We start from the raw sequence: 19,842 nt of genomic DNA on the forward strand, positions 1-19,842 counted from the left end.
TCTCTCTCTCTCTCTCTCTCTCTCTGTCTCTCGTGAATAAATAAAATCTTTAAAAAAGATTTACTCCTAGGTATTTTATTCTTTTAATGCTCTGATAAATGGAATTGTTTTCTTAATTTTCTTTTGGATTGTTCATTGCTGGTACATAGAAATACAGCTGACCTCTGTGTCTGAGCCTTGTACACTGCATCCCTCCTGAATTTATTGCTTTGCTGTAGTAGTTTTTGTGTGTGTGGATTCTGTGGAATTTTCTATCTGTATAATCATGTCATCTGCAAATAGAGGTAGTGTCATTTCTTCCTTTCCAATTTAGATGCCTTTTCTTTTTCTTGCTTAATTGCTCTGGCTAGGACCTCCAGAGCACTGTTGAACAGCAGTGGTGAGAGCAGATATTCTTGTCTCTTTCTTGATCTTGTAGGAAAAACTTTCAGTCTGTTACCATTTAGTATGATGAAGGCTGTGGACCTCTGAGTTTTTCCTGCTTGAATTTTGTTGAGCTTCTTGGCCATTGCACATCAAACTTAGGGAGTTTTCAACCTCAATTTCTTCATATATTTTCCTGCCCTTTCCTCTCTGTTCTCCCTCCGGGATTCTAACAGTGTGTATAGCTGTGTCCTGGATGGTATCCCACGGATCCATTCCTTCCTTCCCCCACTCCCCTTCCCTCCCCTCCTTTCCTTCCTTTCTCTTTCTTTCTTCCTTTCTTTCCTTTTTCTTTTTCTTTTCTTTCTTCTCCCCTCCCCGCTCCCACCCCCAGCAGATTAGATTAGGTTGTTTTAACTACCTATCTTCGAGTTCACTAATTCTTTGTGCTGCCTGCCCAAATCTGCTTTTGGACACCTAACAAAATTTTTATTTCAGCTACTCTACTCTTCAGCTCCAGCATTTCTATTTGGTTCCTTTTTATAATTTCTCTTTTTTGGTTTCCCTACTTGTTCATACACTGTTCTGATTTCTTTTAGTTCTTTGTCCATGGTTTCCATCATCTCTTTGAGCATATTTAAGACAATTAATTTAAAGTCTTCTGTTTAGGGGCGCCTGGGTTGCTCACATGGTTAAGCGTCCGCCTTTGGCTCGGGTCATGATCTCAGGGTCCTGGGATCGAGCCCCGCATCAGGCTCCCTGCTTCTCCCTCTCCCTCTGCCTGCCACTCCCCCTGCTTGTGCTCTCTTGCTTTCTCTGTCAAATAAATAAAGTCTTTTGTCTAGTAAGTCCAGTTTCTGGGCTTCCTCACAGATGGTCTGTCAGTTATTACCTGCCCCCCCCCCCCCGGTGAATGGCCCACAGTTTCCTTTTCATTTCTGTGCTTTTTAATTTTTTGTTGACAGCTGCACTTCTTGAATATTGCAGCATGGTAACCCTGGAAATCAGATTCTGTCCACTCCCCAAGGACTGCTATTGCTTGATGAAGGCTGTAGTTGTCCATTTGCTTGATCAATTTTCCAAACTGTTTTTTGCAAAGGCTATATTCCTAGTCTTGTGTGGTCACTGAAGTCTGTTCCTTTAGCTTGTGTCCAGCTGATGTTTTGTCAGAGATTTCTTTAAATTCCTGGATCCAATGAGACTTTTTAATTAATTTATTTTAGAGACAGAGCACACACAGTGGGCAGGGCAGAGAAAGAGTCTTAAGCAGAGTCCACGCTGAGCACGGAGCCTGATGTAGAGTTCGAGCTCACGCCCCTGAGATCATGACCTAATACTATTTCAGAGGCGCCTGTGTGGCTTGGTCTTGATCTCAGGATGATGAATTCAAGCCCTGTGTTGGGCTCCACGCTGGTTGTGAGCCTACTTGAAAAACAAAGCACACTATTTCAGCTGCATTTCACCAATTGGATGTATTTTCATTTCCATTGTTACAAGTTCTTTTTAAATTTTTTAATTTTCTAGTTCCCCTTGAGACTTCCTCTTTGCATCATGGGTTTTTCCAAAATATGTTTTCTAATTTCCAAACATTTGAGGTTTTAAAACTTGCATTTGCTATTGATTTCCAGTTTATTTACCTGTCAGAGAACATATTGTACATGATTTTAATTCTTTCAAGGTCACAGTAGTGTTTGCTCTGCAACCCAGGACTTGGTCTGAACTGGTGAATGTTCCATGCACACTTGGAAAGAAAGTGTCTTGCTGCAAGGCAGAGCACTGTTAGTGACCATGAGACCAAGCTGGTTGATGCTGCTCAGAGATTCTGCATCCTTGCTTTCTCCCTGTTTTATCAATTGCCTAGAGATAAATGTTGGTGTATCTTTTTTTTTTTCTAGAGAGAGTGCATGAGTGGTATGGGGATGTTAGGGAGAGGGAGAGAGAGAAAATCTTTTTTTTAAGATTTTATTTATTCATTTGAGAGCGAGAGAGAAAGAGAGAGCACAAGCAGGGGGAGAAGCAGGGGGAAAGGGAGAAGCAGACTCCCTGCTGAGCTGGGAGCCTGAAGTGGGGCTTGATCCCAGGACCTGGAGATCATGACCTGAGCCGAAGGCAGATGCCCAAGCATCTGAGCCACCCAGGCGCCCCGAGAGAGAATCTTAAGCAGGCTCCACACTCATTGCAGAACCTGACTCAGGATTCAATCTCATGACCCTGACATGACCTAAGCTGATATCAAGAGTCAGATGCTTCACCAACGGACACACCCAGGCTCCCCTTTTTAGTTCTATTTTTTAAGCAATCTCTACACCCAGCGTGGGGCTTGAACTCACAACCCTGTGATCAAGAATTGTACGCTGTACTGATGGAGCCAGGTGGGCACCCCCAGTGTTGATATATCTAAATGTAATATGGATTTATCTTTTTTTTTTTTGGTTCTCTTGGATTTTGCTTCATTTATCGTGTTGTCTTGGAAAACTGGCCCCTTTATCATTACTCAGCACCCTTCTTTATCTGTGCTAACTTTCCTGGTTTCAAGTCTGCTCTGTCTGGAAAGAATGTAACTACTCTTATTTTCTTTTGATCAGTGTTAGCAGGGTATCTTTTTCTCTAACCACTTAATCTGTGTGTGTCTTTATATTTTAAGTGGGTTTCTTATAAACAACATACAGCAGGGTCTTGTTTTTTGATTCACTCTGACAGTCTTTTACTTTACATTTAAACCACTGACGTTCACAGTGATTACTGGCATAGTTGGATTAATAGCCACCATAGTTGTTACTGTTTTCTCTGTGTTGCCCTCCTTCTTTGAAAATGATATGCCTAAGTATAGGTTGTGTGTTTGTTTGTTTGTTTGTTTTTGGCATTTATCCTGCTTGTTCCTGAACTTCTGGACCTGTGGTTTCATGTGTGACATGAATTTGGGGGAAATTCTCCATCATCGTTTCAAATATTTCCTCTGTTCCTTCGAAGAATTCCTTCTGGTGTTCCCCTTACAAGTGCGTACATGTTATGTACTCGTCCCGCAGTCCTTGGATAGTCTCCTCTGGTTTTCTTTTCAGTCTTTGTTCTCTTTTCAGTTTTGGAAGTTTCTACTGATATTTCCTGAAGTAGAGAGACTCTTTCCGTAGCTGTGTCCAGTCCACTGATAAGCCCATCAAAGACACTTGTGTTACAGTGTTGTGTTTCTGATCACCAAACTTTCTTTTTAGTTCTTTGTTAGGGTTCCCGCCTCTCCATACATTGCCCATCTACTCTTGCATGCTGTCTCCTTGATCCGTCAGGGCCCCTGGCATAGTAACAATCACGCTTGTCTTGTGTCCCCAGCCTGATAACACCAACATCCCTGCCCTGTTGGTTCTGAGGCAGCTCTCTCTTCAAATTGTGTTTTTCCCTCTAGTTATGACTTGTAGTTTTTTCTTCACAGCTGGAGCTGCTGTAAGGAGGCCTTTAGTGATGCAAGTGGGGGAGGGTGGTCTGTACCCCCGGGGCCAGGGCTCAGTCTTCAGTGAGCCTGTGGCTCTGCACTGTCAACTTCTCTTGTATTTCTCAGCCTTCTCCCCAGCTCAGGTGGGGCTGAAGGCTCCGGTAGGCTGGAGTTGGGTGTTTCCCTCCCCCCAGGGCAGTCAGGCCTGATAACAGTCTAGCAGGTTAGGCCCTATTAGTGGGTTTTCCCTGAGAAGCTGCTTTGGTGGGTCTCGGAATAGCTTTTCTCTCTCCCTCTGCTTCTACGGTATTTCCTGTGAGAACCTGGTTGAGTTCCTGCAACTCACACACCCCTGTCCACACAGAGCCTCCTGCAGTCCGTTAGCCCGAGGTGAGGTTTGCCTAGACTGGCACTGGCTCCCTGTGACCGTTTCTGCACAGGGGCTGTGCTCAGGGAAGCCACTCCCTGCATTGGCCCCCCGCCTCTCTGGTCTTGGGGAAGCTGTTTGCCCCGGGGCCTCCCCTCTCCTGCAGATCCAAGAAAGGCTCTTGCATTTTCAGTGTTCAGCTGTTTACTTGTTAGGACAGAGTGGCAACTTCCAAGCTCCTTACATATGGAAAGTAAAACCAAAGTCCTTGCTTCCTTTATTTTGAGGCGCTTGTTAGGTGCTTAGACCCTTAGGGATGTTAAACGTGTCTTGGTGAGTTGACCCTATAGCATTATGTCTTTGTTTATACCTGGTAATTTTCCTTATAATGAGGTCTGCTTTGTTTGACATTAATACAGCCACTCCAACTTTTTTTTTTTATGTGTTTGCATAATATATCTTTCCCATCCTTTTACTTTTAAGCTATCCATATCATTTAAGGTAAGTTGGGCCTTATTTTTGATCCAGTCTGACAATCTCTTTTTTAATGAAAAAATTTATCATTGAAGTATAGTGGACACACAATGTTAAATTAGTTTCAGGTGTACAACACAGCGACTCAGCAGTTGTATACATTACTCAACACTCACCAGTCAGTGCAGTTACCATCTGTCATTGTACAGTATTACAGTGTTACCAACTACCTTGCCTCTGCTCCACTGTTCATCTTCACGACTTAGTTTATAACTGGACCTTTGTACCTCTGAATTCCCCTCACCTATTTCACCCATATTCCCCCACCCCCTCTGGCCACCACCAGTTTGTTCTGTGTATTTATGGGTCTGTTTCTGCTTTATTCATTTCTTTTTTAGAATCCATATATGAGTGAAATCATATGGTATTTCTCCTTATCTTATTTCATTTAACATAATGCCTTCTAGGTCCATCCATGTTGTTGCAAATAGCTTTTTTACGGCTGAGTAGTATTCCACTGTAGATATATATACTGTATTTTTTTTATCCATTCATCAATCGATGGTGACACTTGCGCTGCTTCCAATCTTGGCTACTGTAATAATGCTGCAATAAACATAAGGGTATATATACCTTCTCAAATTAGTATCTTTGTTTTCTTTGGGTAAATAACCAGCAGTGGAATTACTGGATCATTTGGTAATTTTTCTATTTTTAGTTTTTTGAGGAACCTCCATACTATTTTCCACAGTGACTGCACTACTTTACATTCCCACCAACCTCACATGAAAGTTCCCTTTTCTCCACATCCTCACCAACACTTGTTATTCCTTGTCTTCTTGATAATAGCCATTCTGACAGGTGTGAGGTGATCTCGTTGTAGTTTTGATTTGCATTTCCCTGATGATTGGTGATGAGGAGAGTTATTAATGAAAGATAGTTGGAAGAAATGCAGGCATGGACAAGGGTCCCCACCCTAAGAGGAAACCACTGTTAAAAGGATTTTATACCACCCTGGAAGGAGCCCTCCACCCTTTCCCACTTGAATGAACAAAAACCTGATTGGGTGATGCGCATCGAGGGTTAATCAGATTAAAACAGCCCTGTCAGGCGCCTGGGTGGCTCAGTTGGTTAAGCGACTGCCTTCAGCTCGGGTCGTGTGGGATCGAGTCCCGCATCGGGCTCCCTCTGACCCTGCCCCCTCTCATGCTCTATCTCATTCTCTCTCTCAAATAAATAAATAAAAATCTTAAAAAAAAAATAAAACAGCCCTGTCAACAAGCCCATAAAAACCCTTAGACTTAGAAACTCTGGTAGCAACCCGTCTCGGGTCCCTCCCTCTTTGGGAGCTTTGTACTATCACTCAAACTTTGCTTTGCTGCCCTCCACTCTTCATCTGGTCTAATTCTTCATTCTTTTTTTTTTTTTTTGAAGATTTTATTTATGTATTTGACAGAGACACAGCGAGAGAGGGAACACAAGCAGGGGGAGTGGGAGAGGGAGAAGCAGGCTTCCCGCGGAGCAGGGAGCCCAATGCGGGGGCTCGATCCCAGGACCCTGAGATCATGACCCGAGCCGAAGGCAGACGCTTAATGACTTGAGCCACCCAGGTGCCCCAACCTCTTCATTCTTTGAAGCAGCATGACCAAGAACCGCAGGCACTAAAGGAAAAGAAATCCTGTAACATTTTCATGTGTCTGTTGGCCATCTGTGTCTTCTTTGGAGAAATGTCTATTCAGGTCCTCTGCCCATATTTTAATCATACTATTTTTTGATGTTAGGTTGTAGAAATTCTTTGTTTTGGATGCTCTTTATCAGATATATCATTTGCAAATGACCTCTCCCATTCAGTAGGTGGACTTTTTTTTTTGTTGATGGTTTACTTTGCTTTCCAGACTTTTATTTTGTAGCCCCAATAGTTTATTTTTGTTTTTCTTGCCTGAGGAGACATATTCATAAATATGTTGCTGTGGCTGATGTCCAAGAACTTACTGCCTGTTTTCTTCTAGGAGTTTTATGGTTTCAGATTTCATATTTAGGTCTTAAATCCATTTTGAGTTTATTTTGTATAAACAAAATATAGTACAAGAAAGTGGTCCAGTTTTCCCAACACCATCTGTTGTCTTTTCCCCATTGTATATTTTTGCCCCCTTTAACTGGGTTCATTTCTGGGCTCTCTGTTCTGTTCCAATGATCTATGTGTCTGTTTTTGTGCCAGTACCATACTATTTTATTATAGCTTTGTAGACGATCTTGAAATCTGGGATTGTGATACCTCCAGCTTTGTACTTTCTGAAGATTGCTTTGGCTACTTGTGGTCTTTTGTAGTACAATACAAATTTTAGGACTTTGTTCTAGTTCTGTGAAAAATGCTGTCTGTATTTTGATAGGGATTGCACTAAATCTGTAGATTGCTTTGGGCAGTAGTATACACTTTAACAATATTGGTCCTTCCAATCCATGAGCATGGAGTATCTGTCCATTTATTTGTGTCATCTTCAATTTCCTTCATCAGTGTTTTATAGTTTTCAGAGTACAGGTCTTTCACCTCCTTGGTTAAATTTAATATTTCTAGGTTTTTTAAAGATTTTTATTTAAGAGAGCACAAGCAGGGGGAGAGGCAGAGGGATAGGGAGAAGCAGACTCCCTGCTGAGTGGGGAGCCCTACATGGGTGTTGATCCCAGGACCCTGAGATCATGACCTGAGCTGAAGGCAGGCGCTTAACCGAGTGAGCCATGCAGGTGCCCTGGTATTTTATTCTTTTTGATGCATTTGAAAATGCGACTGTTCTTTAAAATTTCTTTTTAATTGGCATGTGTAGGCTATTTATATTTAATGTAATTATTGATGGTTCTGCCATATTTTTTGTTTAGTTCATTTTTTTCTTCCTTTTGGTTTTATGTTCCCTGCCTCCATCGGTATTATTTGGAACATTATTTGCATTCCATTTACTTTTTAGCTTTTTGTTAGATATTATTAGTGATTGCACTACTGATTACAATAGTCAAAGTAACTTTTCACTCTACTTCGTAATTAATGTTTCACCACTTCACCACAAGTGAAATGTAGAGACCTTTTAAGTAAACCTTTTGCCTTCCTCTTTAATATTGTAATTTTGTCAATATAACATTTGCATACACCGAAAATCCTGAAAGACAGTAATTGTTACGTTGCAAAGTCAGACATCTTTTAAAGAACCTGAGAGGAAACATTAGTGTATTTGCACAGATCTTTCCATTTCTGCTGAGCTCTTTCTTCATTGCTGAAGTTCCAAGTTTCTTTCTGCCATTTACTTTTTGCCTGAAGAACTTCCTTTAGCTTTGCCTTCTGAGAGCTCTGCTGGTTCAGGACTCTTAGTTTTCCTTCATCTAGGAATATCTATTTCATCTGTATTCCTGGTATTTTCTGTGGATATAGTATTCTAGATGGATGGTTACTTTCAGCCTTTAAAAACTATCCAGGCATATGGCCTCTGTGGTTTCTGATGAGAAATCTGTAGTTATTCACATTGTTGTTGCTCTGTATGTGAGTCACTTTTCTTTGGCTGGTTTCAAGATTAAAAGTCTTCAGTTTCATTAGTCCATGGTGTTTTGACATGGTTTTGAGTTTAACTTTTTGGGGTTTACTGAGCTTTGTGAATCTTTACATTTATCTTTTGTCAAATTAGGGATATTTTCAACCATTTTGTTAAAAAAAATTTTCTTTACACCAATGTCTTTCTCCTTTTGCTGGGAAGCCAATTAACACATACATTAAATCTTTTTATATTGTCCCACAAGTCCCTGAGGCTCCATTTGTTTCTGTTTCCAAATGTTTTTTTCTGTTTAGCCACTCTATTTTTCACTTTAAAGTTTATAACTTTTGGCTTATTTCAAGAGCATTTGCCCTTCTTTCATGGAGTATGGTTATAATAAAACATTTACATAAAAGCTCTAATACCTTTTCCTGAGTATTCCAACACATTTAAGTTGATGTATGTTAACTTTCTTTTCCCTTTAAAAATGTTCCTGGCTCTTCGTAGGTGAGTAATTTTGGATTGTATTCTGGACATTTTTAATATTATGAGACACTGAGTCTTATTAAAATCCTTTACAGAATGATTTTTTTTAAGCAGGCAAATGATCTATGTTCAGACTGCACACGCTGATCTGCTCTGGGTGGGCTCTGGTTCTGGTATTGTTTTCCAAGAGCTATTTGGGTCTATGCCTGTGTGCACCACCAGGGGCCAATCTGTATGGTAGTTCAGTTAATACAGTCTCTACTTCGTCAGGTCAGTTCCAGGCACATGCAGCTCAGGGTGAACCCATGGTATCATATGGGCTTTAGGGGATCTTCCCATATTTCCAGATACACCTTTTCCTGGTCCTTTGGCTAAAGTAGTTCAGGTTTTGCCTCCCTGTGGTGCTGCGCACTATGACTGGGTCCAGCTTGGGGCCAAAGTTGAGGCCCCGAGGAAGGAAAAACATCACAGGGATTCTCCCCTCCACACACCCCCTCTTTGGAGTTTATGGGCATCCCCTTTTCCAGTTCCTCTTGGCTGAGTACTGTGTGTCCAGAGCCACTGCACGCAGCCAGTGCTCTGCCAGGTGGAGAGGGAGGTATCCCTCGGGTACCCTCTTGTTTGCTTCTAATGTGCAGTTCTGGTATTCAGGCTCCCCAGGAGATACAAGAGGGAAAAATATGGGAAAGTCACCACCATATTAGTTGTTACTGGAGTTTTAATCCCCCAGCCCCAATCGGCCTGTTTTTCAGAGAACTGGGATAATTGCTTTATTCCGTTAAGGGCTGTTAGTTGTAACCACTGGGAAGATATAGGGCAGAGTGTGCTTACACCATGGGGACCTCTGAAGGGCATTTCCAAACTCAGGAAATTTGTGCCCACAGGTTTACCCATCTCCTCAGAGGTCACCTGACACCCTGGTTAACATCTGGTGTGTTGGCTGTCGACAGAAACGTGGAGGGAGTGGTAAGTGGTAAGTCTGTTTAGCGCAGCAATTCCTAGAAGCCTGAGTGCCGGCCAGTGGCCTGCAGTGTCACCGTGCACTTACACCTCCCTGTTTATGCCAGAACTCACTAGATGGTGACTGCAGGTAGGTTTCACAATGTGCCCTGATGTCTTCATTGCAGATGAAACGTGGCCCTAAATGGGGGCCTACTTCTAGTTAGCAGTGCTTTTGCTACAAGGGAAGACCTCCTATCAGTTAGTGAATTGTTTCCTTTCTCTGAAGGCTCTTCTCTTCATCTTTTTCCTGGACAAAGGTAGCTTATCCTCTAGGATAGCTGTCACCTCTGTTTTGACATAGTTTAACTTCAAGGTGAACCCAACGAATTACCAGAGTAACACTGCCTAAGAGAAGGGGGGCTAAGGCTGTACGCATTTTAAAGCATCTATTAACACAGTGTGGACAGCAGATCTTTTTAAAAAAGCCCATTATGATTGCTTCCTTTTGCAAGGAGAAATCGTCTCTCAGTGTAGGGATGAAGCCCCCATGAGCTCTGTCCTCCAGCCCTGAAGTGCCGCTTCACTGAGCTGCCACAGGGCCTTGCGCCATCCTTCTTGGTACTCCTCGTTCCCCTGCTGCCCAGGGTCAGCAAGCTCCAGGGCACCGGAGCCCACGTCACGGACTTCCTGGTAGCTGGATGGTCACCGTGTTAGAATGTGGAGCTTGCACAGCCTCTTTAGGTGAGACTTTCATCCCATAGGATAAATCTCAGTTGTTTGCAGTGATCTTGATTCTTAGGTTGAAGGCACGGTCTATAGAAGAAATGACAGCAACAACCACAACCTCAAATAGGTTTTAGAACTGCACTGTCACAGATGAAAATCAGCAAGACTCCATTACCACTGCCTGTGACCCCCCCGTGCCTCTTCCTCATGCACACACTTATCACCCCTTCCTAGTGTGGCAGAGCTGACACCATGGTCAGCACAAACAGTTCCTTTGTACTTCTGTTCCAGTGCTCTAGGCCTTTGGCATGCTCAGAGCAGAAGGTAAAAAAAAAAAAAAAAAAAAAAAAAGCTTGCCTCAGTTTATCAAAATGACAATGATACTCTGTATTCAATTAAAATTAGTAAAAATATTTTATTTAATTTCAGGAACTTGGTAATTTTAAAATTTCAAATCTTTGCACACAAATCACCACTGTACTTTCTACGGTTGTGGAGGTTAGGACTTGAAGACTGTCACTTACCTCGTGTCACACAGCACAGAGATCCCAAGTCCTGGCCCTGCCCCGCCCCTTCTGACCACGACTCAGGGTCTGTGCTGTTCTAGGGAGGATGGCGAAGGGGGTGGTGTCTTTAAGGAGCTCAACTCTTCACGTGAAGACTAACGATGCCAGAGTAAGATAGATCTGCAGTCATGCCCAGACTCCTCAGAACATGCCTGTCATGTGTCTCACAAAACTCTTGTGTTTTTGTTTGGTTCCGGGCAAAGCTGTTGAAAGGAAGTTTCTAGTCCCTTGGGGGGGGCTCGGAAGTTTGGCAAAGATCAAAGCAGAAACCTCTTGAAATAAGACATTTAGGAACTGCCAGTGAATAGCGGAGAGTTCAGTGCTACGTGTCTGTGGATGGGCACCAGCCATCAAGCAGGGTAGAAAGGACACAAGGTCAGTGACCCTGGGTGTTTCGAGGGCTCTTGGAAATTCAGAGCTAAACTGAACGTTTTTAAGAGCCTCTGGGACATGGCCATTTGTTAATCCATATGTTTTTTTTCTACCCTCTCCTTGATATTCTTACAATACCACGTGCCAATCAATCAGCCAACTGAACGAGGCAACAAGAAAGAAAAAGCCCCAAGCTCTCTGAAAAAGGCACACACCAGCTGCCTTACACCAAAAAACTAGCCTCCTTTCTTTTTTAAAATTTGAGAACTGGGTTTTTTTTTTTTTTTTTTTTTAAATCTACAATCCCAGCAGAAATCCCTCCAGACCCACAAAGTGTCTGTGTTTTAGGCTCAGGAATAACCAATTGGTGGACTGGGCTTAGGGAGAATCTACCCATCTTTCTGAACGGTGACAGGTACACAGCTGTGCAGACACATCTCCAGGAAGACATACGATGCATGTGCCCAATCCAGTGTTCCCGCTGGGGCAGTCTCGACCACTGCCCAGGGCTCAGGCAGGGCCTACAGTGGCCATGACTGGCAGGTCTGGACCACTCAGTGGAGCAACCTGACCCTACATAAGACACAATGCAATCCAAGTTATTTTGCAAATTGCAAACCTTCTGAGTAAAAAGACAAAAATATACATTCCAAGGTATCTATCTGTAAAGTGCCTGGAAGATGCAGACTGCTGCCCTGAGGTGCTCCAATCCATCCATGCTTCAGCTTGCAGCTTAGATTCTGCTACTGTCACACACGTGGTATCATTCACATGATGGTTTTGTTTTTATTTTTTAAATGGCTGAGTTATAAATCCAGCTAGTGTGCAGTAATTTCATAATTTTTAATATGCATTATCTGCAATAACATTGTGACAGCTCCATACTGTGGGTTGACACACAATACTTAGAACAGATTTATCATATTTGGTCTGTAGGTAAATAATAAATGTTTTAAAATTGCCTAAATATACCATTCTGAGCCGTTTCATTCCACCAGGAAAATACAGGGTTTTTTTCCTCTCTTTAAAAAAAATTAAATACCAAAATAACTACATTTAAATAAATAACATGATGATGATGACATTTAAAAGTTCACAACAAGGCCAAAGCCCTCACCCCTGGAACACTCCGGAAAGGCCAGCGGTTTTCTTCTGGGGCAGTGTGACTGAGGCCAGGTGGGGCCCCTACTGTCACGGTCTCACCTTTGTTTCCTTTCGTCTCACTTTTGTTTTTTGTAGGAGAGAAGTCAGCTTTAGGACTGCTTCAGTTCTGAGAGGCTGAGGGGGATTTCCTGTTACAAACCAGAGAAGGACATGGATGTTTCCAAGACCCTTGTGTTAACATGCAGCTTCTGAGCCACCCCAGCACCTGCTCCCCATGAGCCGGGCAAACCGCAGTGTCATCAGGTGGACAGCTGGTTGGACGACGGCTCTGTGCCTAGAACCGGTGACAGTGACTAGTGAACATGCCACGGAGAGACCTGTGACACTTGTCTGAAAAGGGTGTGTGGTATAAGACCGAATCTTTTTTCCAAATGAAACAGGAACAGTTGTCGTTTTAAACACACACAACACTTAGGAGGCTTGTTTTACTTAGAGTGGAAAATTATGCCAGGGACAAAGTCAACACAAAGGAACAAACAACAAAAAGTAGCAGGAAAGAGACCCAGTTAAGTGCAGCTCCGCGAATCCAGCAGTTCTTTCAGTCATGGTTAACATGCGGCCCAGCATGGGCGTCCATCTGTCCAGTCTGTCCGTCCGTCCTAGATGCATCCGGCACCTGCTCTAACACGGAAAACCTGCAGATGTCATCAAGTAGCTCCATCTGAACGTTAACAGGACAGACAAAAGGAAATCATTCCATAGGCTGAAAACAAACAACAAAAACAAAACTACATTGTTTCTTTTCCCCAAATGAAATCAACACGAAAGGTCCTGTGTGATTCCAAAATTTCCAGAGTAGAAATGGAGCGATCGGAAATGTCAAAGACCCCGTTATTTTGTAAAGAAAGTACACCTCAAAATATTCTAATTCCACATGTGAACAACAAAATACTGTCTCATCTACCAGTGCCAGCCCCCAGGGTCCTGGGGAGGGCGGTGGGGACAGTCCCCGCCCTGTCCCAGCAGCTCCGCTCCGGAGTGACAAGCTGAGCTCGGGGTGGGGAGACACTGCCGGAACCAGGTTTTGTTGCATGTGGTTTTGTTCAGGTGTGACTTCTGTCTTTTAGGAGTTTTAAGGCCACCTGGGTTTTGTGTGTTCAGTGCTGAGGTGAAGTCCAACCGCAGGGCCCTCTACCCACCGAGATAACGCGCTCCGAGCGTCGGTGAGTGGCAGTGTCTCCTTTTGGCACCACAGAGTTGATACTAAAGTAAGAAAAGCTGTCCCCGTCGCTAGTTTTGGACCCCTTTCTCCCTGCCGGCTGCCGGCGGCGTGTCCACACTCAGGGCGATGACGATGCTCTCGCCGTCTTCTGTCTTGACCCGCTTCAGCTCCGGCTGCTCCGTCTGGTCGCCATTCTGGCGCTTTGTGGGCAGGGAGGCCGACGCCGAGGCATGTGTCGCCAACATGTGCAGAGGACTCGCCACTGCTGCAGAGAGACAATGAGTCAGACCCCATGTTCTCGGGTGCACCCTTGTCCCCGATCAGGCCCCCAGGGGACCCCAGGCACCCACGGTCCAGGCTCTCTGCCCAAAGGGCTGGCTACTGTGTGGGACTGGTATGGCCCGCAGTGGCCAGGGGCACAGGAGTCTGCACTGGACACCTGGGGACCAGAAACCCTAGAGCAAGTTAGCAATGGGTATTCTCAGTGACAGCCAGCATCTTTATTACTTGAAATAGTGTAGTGTGTACCTTTCACAGAACTGGGGGGGAGGCCGAGGCCCCTCGTGCCCCCCGCCACACTGGGTACTCCTGATCACTCCACACACGAGGAGGGGAGCGGGCACGTGGCTCAGGCTAACAGCTGCAACAAGGACAGCCCCGCGTCTGTGCCAGGGAATACCCTTCGGAGCCCCGTGAATCTAGGGAGTTTACAAGCAAACGTGTGCCTACAAGCCCCTGGGCTGGCTTCCCGGCTTCTCCTTGGTCCCCACCTCTACTGCCAAGCACTTCCTCTCAGCTCTTCATCCCGGGCCGGCATGGGACTTCTCTGGCCCTCACCTGCCCCCACACTGTGTGCAAGCAGGTCAACGCCAGGAGATGGGAAAAGAAAGTGCCGCTTCCTCAAAGTGGTAAGACAAGGCTGGGTTGAAGAAGGAGGCCTGGACCTCCCTTGGGAAGCGGCAGAACTGCCAGCCTTGTCAGTGTCCCAACGTGAGGTACCTAAGTTCTGACGCTACCCTCAGGCCCCGCCTCAGACCAAACCCCGGAAACAGCTCGGGGAAGCAGAGATGAAGAGGGAAGAAGACAGACGGGGGAATGTGTTGTGGAGTGGAAGTTATCAGATGAGCGCAAGGTTGCCCTGGTAACTCGGAAGGAAGGACAGACTCGGGCTACAGAAAGGCAAATCAGGAACTCAAATGCAAGGCCAAGGAGACCAGCCCCAACCCCAGGTGCCTGGCGACGGATTCATCCAAGGAGGTGCAGGGGTGCAAGAAGCTGGGATGCAGAGAGGGTGTAGGGGATACACAGACTCTGCTTGACCAGTGGGCTGGCACAGGGGCCGCCGGGGTGAGCCAGGGGCACAGAGAGCAATTCTGCAGGCTGGAGCTACCTTTCTTGTACTTGACTCAGGAAATGTCCTTTGGACAATCTCCACCCCTCCTCCTCACACAGGGGCCTCAGGCATTACTGCCGTGTGGCCCACTCATAAGACAACACCTGTCCTACCTGATTTTTTCCGGACGAGCTACGGACAGCCAAGGTATTCCAGATCTCGGCCACCTGGGTGACCTCATATGCTTCATCTGCCAAGCTTGTCAGCTGGCTTTGTGTGTGACACATGGGGCTGGAGAGAGAGCATCCTCTGGGGCAGATGGGCCCCAAAGGGGCTTTGGAGGCCGGCCACCCGGAGAGCTGTCAGACCCCGGCCCTGTGGAGAACATACCTCCTGACCTAGACAGGAGGCCAAGGTGGGGCTCTTGTACGTGGCCATGCCCTCAGGGGACAAAGGGGCCAGCTAGACTAATGGGGGGTTATGGCTAATGGGGGGCCTCTGATTCCTGTGCCCTGTGCGTTCCTTCATTCAAGACTAAGTGCCCTGCCTGTCTCAGGAACAAGGGCCGATGTGGCTGTTGGGGCAGTGCTGACATGCAGCCCAAGTCCTTCCAGTGGGACACTGTCCCCCCCCGCCCTCCAGTGAAAGCGGTGCCCAACACAAGCCACAGAGTGCACCAGGCACTTGCTGCCGTTATGTCACCCGACTAACACACACCTTGTTTTACATGTGTTTCTGGTTAAAGACAACTTACTTAACCTACAGTGGTGATTCACGGACACTGAGGGCATGCTTGAAAGCAGCTCTTCTGACACGTTTTCTCCATAAGGCACATCACAGCCTGCGGTGCCTGAACCTGAGAAGGCCAGACCTTCTGTGCTTCGGGTTCATTTTAAACAGGAACATCAGCAAAAAAACACAAAACGTGAAAAAACAGGGCACTAACGGGCTGTGAAAAAACAGGTGTTTATGGTGAGAGCCAAGCCCAGGAGGAAGGGTCCCGTCATGTTCGACCTCAGGGGAAGCCAGCATGCCAGATTCAAGGACTGTGCCACCCTCAACACGTGTGCCCCGTGAGTACAGGCTGCGGATTACAAACAAGTGTGAGTGGGCGAGTATGGAGAGTCAAGTGCATGAGGTCATGGTCATCTCTGCGAGTCCCGCAGAGCACCAGCCTCAGGCGTGGTGGCACAGCAGGTGCTTGGAGGCGCAGTCAGCCTGTCCACAGCTCACAACAGCAGGGGTGAGGGAGCAACACCGCCCCCTCAAGCGGGTGCCTCCGCCCTCCCACGCCCTCCCACGCCCCTCAGAGGAGTGGGGGCAGCCGCTCCTGCAGACCAGCCGTGGGGAGGCGCAGGGCAAAAGGTCACGCCGGACACGCAGACCCTGTGCTGCTCCAGACACAGTGCCGCAGCGGGGCACGGCATGCAGGCCCCTGCAGCCCCTGAAACCTTCCACCTCCTCAGAACGTGGCAAGGCCAGACCCCTTGCAGCTGGACCTCGAAGCAGCACAAGCTGGAGGCCTGGAGGCTGTTTTCTGCAAGAAGGGGTGACGGCCGCGAGCACGAGGGAGACTCTTCAGGACGACGAGTTAAGCGTTAGTCCGGGACTTCTCCTTTACGGTCACCAGAGTGAGGCGACCTTTCCTCTCGACACCCGTGCCCCCCGCCAGAGGCCTAGGGTAGCGGTCTCGGCAGAGACCGACTGAGTACCTCCTGCCAGAACACAGGCCAGTGGGGGAAGGGAGCCTGAGGAATGGTCAGAAGCACGTTTTCTGGGAAGCAGGTCGAACAGCCCCAGAAGCTGCCAGGAAGGGGGTCCATCATGCACTGGCCCAGGCCTGACTTCCATATTCATGCCCTGATACCAAAGCAGACAAAATCTCCAAGGAAACTACAGACAACTTCCCTGACAAACACTGACACAAATATCCTCAACAAGACATGACCAAAGCAAATTCAACAGCGTATTAAAAGGCTTATACACCATGACCAAGTGGGATTTACCCCAGGGAAGCAAGGGTGACTACACATACAAAAAACCCAACCAATGCAACACACTGCATTAATAAAGGAAAAAACCCAGGATCATCTTGACACAGAAAAAGCATGTGATGGGGCGCCTGGGGGGCTCAGCTGGTCAAGGTCCAACTTTCGGCTCCGGTCGTAATTTCAGGGTCGTGGGGCTGAGCCCCGTGTAGGGCTCCCTACTCAGTGGGGAGTCTGCTTGGGATTCTCTTTCTCCCTCTGCCCTTCTCCCCCACCCCCACCCTTGTCTTGTGTGCACACTCTCTCTTTAAAAAAGAAAAAAACAAGCATGTGACAGAATTCAACACCCTTTCATGATAAAGCTACTCAGCAAACCAGAAAGAAGGAAAACAACGTAATAGAGTCTGTAGATGACAACCCACAGCTAACACTGGCCTCGATGGCAAAAGGTGATGCCCTCCCCTTAAGGTCAGGGGCAGGACAAGGATGCATGCTTTTGCCACTGAGACCCAGCAGCTCGCCGGAGCTCTAGCCCTGGCAGTCAGGCAGCAAAAGGAAGTCAAGGGCATCCATATGGAAAAGAAATACAACTATCTCTCCTGGAGAGGACATAATCTTCGTATGTATAAAACCCTAGCAAATCCACACAAGAAAAGCCCCTAAACCAAAAACTATTACAAGTAGTAAATGAATTCAGCGAAGTTGCAGGGGACAATATCAACAGGCAAACACTGGCTGTATTTCTATACCTTAGCAATGAACAACTTCAAAAGGAAATTAAGAAAACAATTCCAAAGGAATAAACTAGGAAGAAATTTAAGTAAGACTTTTACACTGAAAACTACAGAACACTGCTGAAAGAAATTAAAGACCTAAACAAATGGAGACGTCCATGCTCACAGACTGAAGGACGTGCTATTCACCCCGCACTACCGCCTGGAACAATCTACAGGCTCTGTGCAGTCCCTATCAAAATCCCCAATGTGTTTTTTGCAGAAATGGAAAAGCTGATCCTAAAATTTCTATAGTCAAAACAATCTTGAAAAAAAAAAAGAACAAAGTTGGAGGACTCATACTTCCCAATTTCAAAACTTCCTACAAAAGTATAATAAAACTGTGGCTTTGGCATAAGGGCAGACACGAAGATCAATGAAATATAACTGAGAGAAACAAAGCCATATATCTGAGGTCAAGTGATTTTTCTATTTTTTTTAAACAAATTTTTTTATTTTTTATTTTTTTAGATTTCATTTATCTATTTGACAGACAGCACAAAAGCAGGGGAAGTGGCAGGCAGAGGGAGCGGGTGAAGCAGGCTCCCCGCCGAGCAGGGAGCCCAACACAGGGCCCAATTCCAGGACCCCGGGGTCACAACCCGAGCCAAAGGCAGATGCTTAACCAACTAAGCCACCCAGGCTCTCCAGTCAGGTGATTTTCAGTAAGGGTGACAAAACCATTCAGTGGGGAAAGCACAGTCTCTTCAAATGACGCTGGGACAACTAGGCATCCACATCCCAAAGAATGAAGTGAGGCCCTTACCTCACATTATATATAAAAATTAACTCAAAATGGATCAAAGACCTAAACATAAGAGCTAGAACTATATAGGTCTTAGTAGAAGAAAACATAGGGGTAGGTAGTCATGACCTTGGATGTGGCAACGGATTCTTAGCTAGGACACCGCAAAGCACAAGACACAAAAAGGGAAAAGAGATAAACAAGATTCTACAACTGAAACTGGTACATCAGAGACACCATTAGGAAAGTGAAGTGATAAAACCACCGAATGGGAGAAAATATTTGCAAATCACATATCTGATTAGAACCTAGTATCCAGAATATATAAAGAACTCCTATAACTCAACAAAAAATGGGCAGAAGACTTACATAGGCATCTGTCTGAAGAAAACATACAAATAACCAAGCACATGAAAAGATGCTCAACACCACTAGTCATGAGGGAGATGCAAATCAAAACCACTGATACCTGGGGTGGCTACGTGGCTCAGTCGGTTGAGCCTCTGACTCTTGATTTTGGCTCAGGTCACGATCGCAGGGTCATGGGATCAAGCCCTACCCCGGGCTCCACGCTTGGCGGGGCAATCTCTTGGAGATTCTCCCTCTGCCTCTGCCCCTCCCTCCACTTTCCTGCTCTTAAAAAAACAACGAAAACAACCACCACCACCATCACACTCACGATACTACTTTACACCCAGGAAGATGGCCTTGGGGGGGGGGAACCAATAGAAAATACCAAGTGATGGTCAGCATGTGGATAAATGAGAACCTCACATATCATTGGTGGGAATGCAAAATGTTGTAGCCACTGTGGCAGTTTGGCAGTTCCTCAATAAATTAAACAAAGACTTGCCATATTAACAAGCAGTTCTACTCCTAGGTTTACAATCCCCCAAAATGAAAACAAGGACTCAATGCATATACACAAATGTTCACAGCAGTACTATTCACAACAGCCAGAAGGTGGAAACAACCCAAATGTCCATCAGCTGATGAATGAATCAACAAAAATGGAAACCTATTCAGCCATAAAGAAGACCTGACCTAGGCTACAACATCGATGAACCTCAAAATGTGATGCTCCCTGAGAGAGACCAGATATAAACAGCCCCATATTTTATTTACAGGAAATGTCCAGTGTAGGTAAATATCCACAGAGATAGCAGATTAGTTGCCACCAAGGGCTCAGTAAGAGGGAACCAGGAAGTAGCTGCTTACTGGGTATACAGTTTCTTCTGAACTCATTAGAGATGACGGTTTCAAAACACTGTGAATGTACTTAATGCCACTGACTTGTACACTTTAAAATGGTCGATTGTGTTATGTATATTTTACTACTTTTTTAAAAAAAGAAATAGATGATTTGAATCCTAAAGAGATACTACGTATAAAAGAATTATTGCTAATTTTAAAAAATGACAATAATGGTATGGTGCTTACAC

General features: G+C 45.5%; 1 protein-coding gene across 1 annotated transcript in view; it reads right to left on the reverse strand.

The window, feature by feature from the left end:
* Window positions 1-12,063: 12,063 nt before the first annotated feature.
* Window positions 12,064-19,842, reverse strand: part of FOXK2 (forkhead box K2) — a 29,123-nt gene continuing 21,344 nt past the window's right edge. The window contains exon 9 of the mRNA XM_025859552.2: window positions 12,064-13,826. Coding sequence (XP_025715337.1) covers window positions 13,630-13,826 — 197 coding nt within the window. The 3' untranslated portion in view covers window positions 12,064-13,629. The remainder of the gene's footprint in view (window positions 13,827-19,842) is intronic.

This window comes from Callorhinus ursinus, unplaced genomic scaffold (genome assembly GCF_003265705.2).
Source record: "Callorhinus ursinus isolate GAN/ISIS: 27379988/994484 unplaced genomic scaffold, GSC_fseal_2.0 scaffold68, whole genome shotgun sequence".
Classification (NCBI taxonomy): Eukaryota; Metazoa; Chordata; class Mammalia; order Carnivora; family Otariidae; genus Callorhinus; species Callorhinus ursinus.